This window comes from Monopterus albus, unplaced genomic scaffold (assembly GCF_001952655.1).
Source record: "Monopterus albus unplaced genomic scaffold, M_albus_1.0 scaffold152.1, whole genome shotgun sequence".
NCBI classification, from domain to species: domain Eukaryota; kingdom Metazoa; phylum Chordata; class Actinopteri; order Synbranchiformes; family Synbranchidae; genus Monopterus; species Monopterus albus.
Window position 1 is genome coordinate 1,078,240 of NW_018128032.1, and position 11,120 is coordinate 1,089,359.

Consider the following 11,120-nt stretch of genomic DNA (forward strand, 5'->3'; position numbering starts at 1 on the left):
TGTCACAGTAAGGGACCAGTATACTCCCTCTGAAGTGCTTGTAAGATGGCAGGAAAGCTTCTCAATCCCCCTCCCACCAAACCAACAACTGACATCCACACCCACTTCATGCTGTGATTGGTCATGAGAAAGTGTCTGTTTGAACATCTCTCTCTCTTTCTACTGTTTGTTACACAACTACCTGGGGCACTTTTCATGAATAACTGAACACTCTGATTGACTTCAAGGAGAACGCTGTGTGAAAATGTACACTCTTATCGCCATTTTTAAACAATAGCACATTTCCCCCCTCTGTGTGACAGCCAGCTTTTCACTCCATCTTCTAGTGTGGCCCTTCAGAACAACTATAATTATTTTTGATTGTCGTCAAGGTTGGACAGCATGTACAATGTGGCTCTGAAAGAGTCTAATGTGGCTCTTACTTACTTCTTCTCAATATCTTCCCTTCAAATTCATTTGTTGTCATTTCAGTCTGGTAGCATTTTTGATTGCTTCTTCTGTTCTCTAGAACAGTTCAGCCTTAATTGTCAGGTCCTCCCCAACCATTGCCACTTTAATAGAGTACTCCACTGATTTCATATTTCACTCCTATAACACTGTCACTATGGAGAATTTAAAAACTAAACAGGATCAAAACCTATGCTGCAGAACCAAAGATATCACCTTTTTTATTCCTCACCTTCTTCTTCCCCGTCGAAATGCGGTGCCTACTTTACCCATGATGCCGTTTAACCTCTGGCAGGGTGTGCTGTTATGTTAGTAGCGGGCAGCGTAGCCATGAATGGAAATACACATCATAATTTTCGCGATATGTTTTGCACAATATTACACCACAAACCCACCGCATTGATTCAATACTTTGTTTACAGTTTGTGATCACTCAGCTAACAATGTATTGTTTGGCCCGCTCTGAAACCACGATCACATCCTTTCATGGAACAAAGTGCAGGGCAGCGTGGTTGAGCAGAGAACTAGTGTGACCAGCTTAGATCAGGATTATGCAGACATGCATGGTCACGTTCACACACAGTATATTTCTAAAAGCAAGATTGTTCAAGCTAAATCATAAGACAGTGGACTATGACTAAACTATTTGCTATTCACTTCATTTTTAATGGCCAATATGGGCTTTGGTTCTGTTGATTCACACTGAAGTGGGAGGAATATCAATGTGTTCTGCAGCCGATGAATAAAGGGCAATAGAGGGACCGTCTCTCCCAGGACATGACTTTAAATGCCACAGATGGTTTGTTCCCCTTGCTCTGAAGCCTCTTCTTCTTTTTACCTTAAATGCTATTAGTGTGCCATGTCAGTCATGGCACACTAATAGCATTTTTTATGTTTTTTTTTTCATGTTTCATTGTCATCCACAAAAGCAGACCCAAAATACATCAAATACATCAAAAACACAATTACTACTACTGCCAATTTAAACTTTTTTTGCCAACACCTCCACTGTCTAAAGGTGCACCAGGCATCTTTGCGCTTGAATCCCTGGGGGGGAGCAGCAGGAGGGAGCTGTTTGAAGTTCTAAAAGCGAGAAGTACTTTAGGAAACAGGTAGCATGACGTCAGTGAAGTACACACTATTCAAACCATAATTTCCTATTTTTGGTGGCTGGCAGGGGTGATGAGGATGAGGGGAAAATAAATTTGCAGCAGGTGTAGCCATTGTTGGTGAGTTTAGCTTTCTCTCCTTAGAGCACTCTCTCCCTGCTGTTTAGAAAAGCAAACTGTTTTTCTCAAAAGTTTCATTTTGTTTCTGCCTGTGTGTGCCAAGAACATTGTATTCCAGTAGTGGCCATACCCAAAACAGTGAGTAAAGGTGAATCTGCTGTTCTGTATGAGAAAATAATGTGCTTTTAGTTAGAAATCTTACCAAGTGCAGGTTAAGTATTGGATGCTTGTAAAATGTTATGTTAGTGTGAGGATCAGTAATAGTAATGTTTCTTCATGTTGCTTGTCCATTAAACTTACTGACTAAAATATGTCTATCTACTGTAGGTGGGTATGCCTAAACTAAGGTTCAGGACCTTACACTCAAAACTATGTTTTACATATTATCACTATGCTTGGATATTTGAATGATGTTTGTGCAGAGTCTGACACTGTAAGGCTGTTTACACATTTATCTACCGAAGTTTCTCTGCACTCAGCACGAATCTTACCTTCAGACATGTACGTGCGTACGGCATGATTCTGAGATATCAGAACTAGTTTAGAAATCCAGGATGACTCTTCTCCTCCAGTGCACACAAATTCAGAATGAACCTTTAAGTGAGGAAGGAGCCGTCTTTGTCTGGTACAGCAGTTCAGCTTCTGAAATGAACAATAGCCAGTATCTAAGCATTCAAAGCAGAGCAGCATCATGTCATAAACATGTCTGGAGGGGATTTTTAAGATATGATAAATTACTGCATCTCAGCATTACCCTTATACTTACTACTGTACATTACAGAGTCACAAAAGTGGCCCACTAATGCCACTGGAAACATTTCCTCATGTGCTCCAGACTTTTGAGGAGTATTATTTTTATTTTAGCTGTACATAAATATTGATATGTTTCTGTATCATTTAGTCTGTGTGGATTGATTTAGCCAGTAAATAGTTGATTCCTCTCAGTTTGTAATAAACATTCCTGTAGTGTTCACAAAACCAGCTATACTTTTTCTGTGTGAGGAGTCATGCTGTTTAGAGACAACAAATAAAAGCTAGTGAAATTAAATTGTGACATTTGTCAGTATACTTTTCAAACACTGTCACACTGTCTCTGTTTAAGATATGCAAACCCTGGTGGTACAGTATATGCCATGGTGCAGTACAAAGCATCCCATTCATCGCACATTAATTAGATTTGGCCAGTGGAACCAACACTTGTGTGTGTAAACCTGACATGTAACCAAAGCAGCAAAGATCAGGGAGAGGAGCTGAGGTGTGTCATGTTGAAAGCAAAAGCTGTTGTTGACAAGGGACTTGTTGTGGATTTTGTGTCAATTGCAGGTTCCTAGCTGGCGATATTGTTTTGATTTGTTACTCAGTCTGCTTGTTGACAGCCATGAACTGTGTGTCAAAAAACAGCACTGTAACACTGTTTTTTTTTTTTTGTTTGGCTGATGAACAAATATTTGTGGCATTGCTGAAAATGTGCATTTGTGAGAATGAATGCATTTGTAATGGTTTTGATTTCAGTGCCATTTCATCAGTTGTAGGGTAAGCAGTGAATAGGATTTTAATGAAGGGACAAGGTCTTGAGTGGAGGCAGCACAAAACCTGTCAGAGTCAGGAGAAATTAAAGGATAAAAACACAAAATGTTGTGGGGGCGAGAAAAATCCAGTTTTTTTTAATTATTATTATTTTTTTATTAGTAACCTCAATTATTACATCTGGCAACTTTAGAAACTTCTGAAATCATTGCTTCCTGAAAGGTTTGGTGGATTGTGATGTTGCTTAAAGATCTCACTAATCCACACTTCTCAGATACAAGGCATTCAGAGAAGCACTAGTATTCATTTTTCATTGCTGAAATATTTCCAGCTGTTTGAAAAAAAATTACTCCAGTTCACAGTTAATGGAATAAATAGATTTTCACATCATCATATGTCTGATCTTCTGCGGTTCTGCAGGTTACTTGGTGTTCAGAGAAGTAATGTGTTTATTTCACCAGCTGACGTGTGCGACTTTGTCACTGTGACACAGGCTTCCTGTGACTCTCATAACTCTACCGCCCCATGGTTATTCATCATTGTGCTCTGCCAGGCAGATGATGACATCTGCTTGTTCCCAATGGGCCCATAATGATCACTCCCAAACAAAAGGACAGCATATGCCAGCAAATAGCTCACTCAAGGCAAACTTATTCAGGCTCTCACGTCTAGTTTCCTAATTGTGGTGTAAAGATTCCTCTGAATCGGAGATTTTCTCTGATTTCTCTTTGAGTAAATCCTCTCAGATTGTGTTTTTTAATGTAAGGAAAGAATGCCTGCTATTCTCAAACCCAGGTCTTTAAAGTAATAATATAACATTCTTATAGTTGGGAAGTTTTTCTTGGAATGCCTGCGGGCATTGGAGAACTTGTCAATGATGTGTGTCTGCTTCATGTATCATTTGCTTCTTGCTGCACTCATAACACTTGTCAGACTGAATGAAAATAAATGGGATGCAAATGTTCTCTGGTCCAAAATAAAACTTAAAGTATCTATGTTATCAGAGTTTGCGCCTGTGGCCATGACTTCTTCAATTAGTAACTTCCTGTCCACATATTTTACCAAATTCCATTAAACACAGTTCCTCTGGTGTACTAGCGTTGGAAGCTCTATGACTTCAGCTCGGTATAATGAGACACAAGAGATTGGTAAAAGGTGCTCATAACCGCATATAATTATGTCTGCGACTCCCACTCCTCCTTTCTGGAGGATATAATGCCAGACAAAATCATGTTGTGGTCCATGTGAGGGTTTGTTGTCCCAGACTAATCATGCTTGCTACAGTGGCTTAATTAGTGTGTGTTTCTGCAACACAGATTGGTCTTACTATGATAACCCTCAACTATCCATTGCACCACCTACTGACTTCCGTCTTCTATTTTTCTACCATCACTGCACACACCTGTCAAAAAGCCTTTTTGCTTTACCACCTGCATTAACCAAGTTTATTTTAATGAGTTGTTTTGTTCTTGATAAATATTTTCTTGTATTATTGCTAGACATGAGCTGGACTGTCTATACATTTTCTTTGCGCCCTGCTGCCGGGGCTAGTCCTTCCAGCTCTTCCTATTTCACAAAGACTAATGACCTTCCACTGTATGACAGCTCAGACAGGTGCGAGGCCGGTTTAAATCCATGTCAAATCAACTCCTATTGTAGTGCGTGTTTTGTATGTAGCCGGTCGAAAAGCTGAGAAAGAGGCCTGTCATGCTGTCCTCCATGAGGGTGTGTCGGCAGCAATAGCGTATATCGTGCCTCCAGGCTGCTGTGTGGTGTGGGAGAGAGAGTTGGCTGGAGAGGGGCCTTTCTCTCTCAGAGGTGACCTGGTGCTATAATTCACACATGCTGCCTGTTGGCAGGAGAACAATGCTGCCTTTACCGCCATGGTTTAGCCTGCAGTTGACTTTTTGACCTATAAATCTTCCATGAACAAGAAGCTAAAGAATCACAGACTACTGGAAATATGGGGTTTAACAGGGTTTAGACATACCAAGAGCAGACAGAACTCATGAGTCTCCCTGTTCTTATGGAAGGCTTCTGTGAAACTGTCCTTGTGAATCACTGATTTTATCAATCATGCAACTAGTGAGGAACAACTTTCACACATTAGTTTGTAGATTCATTTTTCACAATAAGAATTCATTAGCTAAACTGTAAGAACCTCTTTTAAAGACATTTACCCCTGTTTTTGAATTTTACCCATAGAAAATGTCATGTAAATCAATACAAACTAACAGGCAAAAGAAAAGCTAAATATCATGCCCTCTGTGGTGATGGCTGGCAGGCTTAAGTAGGCATAGATAAACAATTTCTCCTACATTGTTCCACTTTATGGTTACATCTTCTCATATCAAATTCCTCTCTGATACAAATGCTCCCTGAAAATATGGCTTCTCCAAAATACCGTCATATTTCAACCTTCATAATGCTGAGCCCAGAGTCATCCAGCCTAGAAATTGCCCATAGAGAATTCTTGTTTGGCTGATATTATATGTGCCACATCCTATCCTGGCCTTTATGAAGACCCTCTTCCCTGAATGGCCAATTTCCCTCTTCCAGACACTGACATTTCAGCTATCAGGCTACCCTCGGTCACAGGGAAAGAAATCTAGCCTACCCTCCTCTTCAAATACTGTCAGAGGAGAATCTCTTCCTGATACCCTGATACCCCCCTACCACCATCAACACCGCCTCTGTCATGCACTCCATCCTCGGCAGCAACATTATGCTGCCCTTGATGTTTTATCATTAGTCGGGGAGTGTGCGGTCCCCCACTGCTGTCTTTTGATGGAGTGCAGACAGTAAAGACATGGAGACAGCCAGCCAATTTCCCCTGTTGCGAGTCTCCCACAGCAAGGGGTCGTGCTATCTTTCCCTCTGCACCATAACCAGGCATATATTCCTCTGATGAGCACGTTTTCAGGCCTCCTTAGTAGCAGTGCATACCTGAATTGCCCTTCATTTTGTCTTTCTCATTATTTTGTCTGGGGGTTAGTGACAGGCCTAATCAGTACTGTGTGGGGTGGAGGATGCTGCTCAGGGCTCTGCTGTGCTGCGGTATGAGACCACCAGAATGGGTTCATTTGCAGTTTGACTTAATTACGGAGCAAAATGGCAATACCTCTCCATGATTGCCAGATATTATTATTCATAGGTAATTAGAAAATTGATCAAAAAGGAATTCTATAGCTGACTATAATGATATATAAAACAGCCCCTGTACAGTGAAATATTAGTGTCTTTTTCTTTTTAGCCATGCAGTGTTATTGGCTCTGTGAATGACAGTGTTGGTCTGTTGACCCTCCACATTAATCCAGGCCGAAATATCTCAGCTATTGGATGGGCTGCCAGGAAATTTGGTACAGACATTCATGTCCTCAGACAGTTAATCCTAATGACTTTAGTGGGACCCAGACTTTTCCTGTAGCGCCAATATGAAGTTGACATACTGGCATAAAATTTGGTTCGCACATTCATGGTTACCAGAGGATGAAGCCTAATAATCCCTTGACTTTTAATAGAGCACCAGCTATGGATTTTTCATAGAGCAGCAGCAGTGTTTCTGAAGAATACCTACAGTAAATAAAACGTCATTTAAATGGGACCCTTAAACACACAGGTCAGCAGTTTCACTTAGCCAGCTAAATATCTCCACATCTACAGTACTTGATGGATTGACACAATTTTGTACAGACATTCACGATTCCCAAATGACTTGTTTCAAATACTTTGGTACATCCCTGACCTTTCCAATAGCACTACTGTATGACTGAGAATTATGGTTTCTGTAAAAGTGATGATTCCCATCCACCTCAGCTGTATTCATGGTCACTGCAAATCAGCAAATATTGTCGTGCTAACAAATTGAACTAAGATGTCAAACATGGTAAAAGAAAATATCTGTTGTGAAACATCAGCGAATCAACATTGCCAGTAAGAAGACGAATGCTGATGTTTGTAGCATTTAACTCTAAGTGCTGCTGTTGCTTTAAGCATAAGTTCACAAGTTTTCTAATCTGTCTTAATCAGGTGACCATGTACGTTAAAAAAGGTTTTGCTTGCTGTAATCATCCCTCCTTTTCATACTGGCCATTAAGAAACCCCTTCTTAAAATGGATCCTAAATTCATCTTCAAATATCTGAATTCATCAAATTACATGAGTATTTTCCAAAATTAGTCTTTTTAGTACCAAGTTCTCTCTTCCTGTTAGCTTTACATACAATATAATTTTGTTTTGCACAAAACAAGGACTGATGACTTTGCCTCCACCCCCCATCACTTACAGAGGAAAGTTCTTAAGGGCCAGTATGAAAATTAACAAGCAACGGGATAGACTGGTAAAAAGATGTGAACCTATTAAGTACACCCACAGGTGTTAGCATGGACTCCTAAAAACTAATTCAGCCACAGTAGCAAAAAGATGTGCATGGTAATATAGTACAGCTTCTCATCTTCAGTGACTTTTGTCTATTTCCTTACTTTTGTCTTCCTTTATTTCTTAAAAATGTTCTTTATTTTTTTTTTTACTCTTTTCATCTAGATGCTCCCACTACTATCCCCACACCCACCACCAACCCAGTCAACACGCAAGGTACTGTATGCCCCCACTCCTGTCCCTCTCAGCAATCGTGTGTGTGTGTGTGTGAGAGAGAGAGAGAGAGTTTGCATGCACGTATGATCAGGTGATCGGGAGAGAAAGAATGAGGGCTTGTACCTAAGCCTAAGCGAGACTGTGGATGGCCAGTTTTAATCAGATAGTGCTGCTGATAGGTGACACTGAGGACAGGCAGCGCAGGGCTGTCAGAGACACCTGTCATAGCCTTCTCCAGTCGCATGTTTGATCTGAGAAAATGTAGAGACTCTGCTTTGCTGTTCTGCTATCTTATCAGCATCTGCAGTTATATCTCAACTGGCCCATCCATCATATTATAATGCCCTTTATATCTCCCCTACAAATGCCAGTCACATTTCGTCTTTGCAAGGCCAAAAAACATCAATAACTATTTTCTCAAACACTTACAGTACGAAATGGATGAAAGGCAGTTCATTTGTGGTGTTTATAGCAGAGCAACCTTTTGGCATCTTCTGGATGCACTATTTAACACTTTGATTTAGTGCTGTTGCAAAAATTCATTTCAATATTAAGCAAAAAAAAAGCTATTTTTTCAAAAGCACCGCTAAGGCTACACAGATGGCGGGGCAACCTTGGGAGTTGACATTTGGATATGCCAGAATGTGACATTTCAATACAAAAACTATCCTTAAAGAATAGATCGCTTTATCAATAGCTGCTTTAGAGATGCGGAAATTTAGGCCCTTTTGTCCTGACCATTCTGCAATTCATATACAGTCATAAAAATGTGGCAATGTAAACATGAGTTTGAAACTCAGCATGAGAGTGCACCAAAAGCTCCAATATTCTAATGTGGCAGCTTTCAGATGTTTATCTGATATCCAGCTGGCTTTTCAGTTACTTGTTTGTGCATTATGTATTTATATAAAAATAAAGGGGCAATATTCACATAAATGGCAATATCAAAAATCCTGTCTTGAATCTCCTGTTTGTTCTTTGTACCATCTGGTCATTATGGCAGAGCACGTCTGCTTGGACGTTTTAAATTACGTCCATATGTTTGATTCTGCTTTAATCAGTTTTCTTCTGTTTAAATGTCAGCAGTAGTGGCAGTGACGCTGCACGGACACAGCATAATTTCAGCTCTCTGAAACTGTACAGTTCTGCAAACAGGAAGTTGCTTTCTTAGAACTTGGCATTACTCTGCATTTTTTCCTAAACTCTCCTCCTCAGAGTTACACTGATGCAGCTGCCTCCGTGTTTTCTGCTGTAGCATTTTAGTAACTTCCGAAAGACAGGTTTGAAAGAGGATTTAGCGTGATTTATGCAGTACATGCTGGGAGGATGTAATTGAGCTTTCTTGCAGTTCACTAGTCTTTTAAATACCCTGTCACAGGAGCAGTGCTAAGCTGGCTTGTGGTAGATTGCTTTGCACTATTTTAATCAGCATAACAACACAATATAGCATTTTTCTCTCACCAGTAAAGGAAGTATACAGCCCAATTTCTTATTCGTTCATTATAAGCAGAGTGTGAATTGCCATGGCTGCCACCACCAGCTGTGACAATCTGCTGTAATCAGAGGCCATGAACTGCTACTGTATATGATCCTGATCTTAGCAAATGTTTAGATGCATGCATTTTAGTTTTCATCACATGTAGATGTAAGGTCTTGAGTTTATTATAAAAGAAAATCTATATTTGTTTGTATTTTTCAAGCACATATAACTGAGATGCTCATAGAGCATACAACTGTAAACAAGAAGGTCACAAATAAGCAGGTAATATGCAAAAGGTGCTGCTGCTTATGTTGTCATAGTTATTAGATGTCAGTTACAGTATGTGTTTTCTCTTCGGCAAACTCGTATTGATTTTACCTATTATTATTTATCGAAGTGATGCATGAAAATCAGTTGCTTTGTTTAATCTGTTTTTAATTGTTTTGTGTTTGTTTTGTTTGTATCTTGCTTTTGTAATTGTATTGGTGTTTTTTTTTATGTGTGGAACCGAGAAAGATTAGAAACTGCTATGAAGCTGAAGGGTATTCAGTGAAGATAATAAATCAGCATTTAGGAGACTTAGTTGTTGTCTCATGTCTTTAAGTTAGGTGTGAATTTTAGGGAACCCTGTTTTCTCAACAAGTCCTCCAACCTGTACGACCCATGTGGTTGTTTGTCCCTTCCCTCTCATACAACCCTTAGGGGTGTCTCTTTAAATAGCACACTACCAAGCTTTATGGACCTTTGTCATCATGGAAACAGCCATAAATATGATGGCTAGCTGGCACCAAACTACTGAAACTCCATTGTCTTGGAAACTGTCCTAAGTGTGAATCATCACAGTTTCATTATGTCTTAGTGCACAAACATCTTCGTTATGATTAGGCACAAAAATGAACACAATGACTTGGACACATTTAGGAACAAAAGCTCACGTTACAGCGCAGAGCCTCACAGTTGTTTGTTGTCAATGCTGCTTCATGTTCAGAAAGAGTTCATATGGTCAGGTCATTCAGTGTTTTAAAAGATGCAGCATGTGTGTAGACCTCATCAGAACATTTCTTTTATGTGTCAAGTTTTCAGACCTTGTTTCTACTGTCTACAACTCCAAATCAGAAAAAGAAGGGACAGTATGTAAAATCAAAATTTTAACTGAAAATAGTGATTTTTAAATTATCTGTGTCCTGTATTATATTGAAAACAACATAGCAGCACATTATTTGATGTGATATTGATTCAATTTTATTCTATGTTCAAAATAAACTTCTTCAATTTTGATGCTGCAACACATTCCAAAAAAAAGTTGGGACAGCTGCATTTCAGGGCCAGTAATGAGGTAAAAGAATGAAATGATGCTTCCACTTCAAACAGGTGATGTCAACAGGTGACTACAATGATGATGTGGTACAACAGAGGTGTCCAGGAAAGGCCGAGACCTTTAGGAACAAAGATGGGCCAAGGACCACCAGTTTGCCAACATATGTGTGAGGAAATGATTGAAATGTTTAAAAACAATGTTCCTCATAGAAGGATAGGAAGGGATTTGGATATGTCACCCTCTACAGTGCAGAACATCATTAAAAGATTTAAGGAATCTGGAGGGATTTCAGTGCATCAAGTGCACAAGCCTAAGCTGGATGACCATGCTCTCTGATCCCTCAGATGGCACCGCATCAAGAACCATCACTCTTCTATAAGCAATATAACCACATGGGCTCAGGATGACTTTGGCTCACCTGTGTCAGGCACTACAATATGTAGTTACATCCATAAATGCTGCTGTAAACTGTACTGTGCCAAAAGGAGGCTCTATGTCAACAGTGTCCAGAAGCTCAGTCGACTGCT

General features: G+C 39.8%; 1 protein-coding gene across 3 annotated transcripts in view; it reads left to right on the forward strand.

The window, feature by feature from the left end:
- Window positions 1–11,120, forward strand: part of cadm1b (cell adhesion molecule 1b) — a 162,024-nt gene that overhangs the window by 135,786 nt on the left and 15,118 nt on the right. For 2 of the 3 annotated variants that reach the window (XM_020614858.1, XM_020614860.1), the window contains exon 9: window positions 7,745–7,795. The exons of the other annotated variant lie outside the window; for it this stretch is intronic. In XM_020614858.1, the coding sequence (XP_020470514.1) occupies window positions 7,745–7,795 (51 nt within the window). The remainder of the gene's footprint in view (window positions 1–7,744; window positions 7,796–11,120) is intronic. 3 annotated transcript variants of the gene reach the window in all.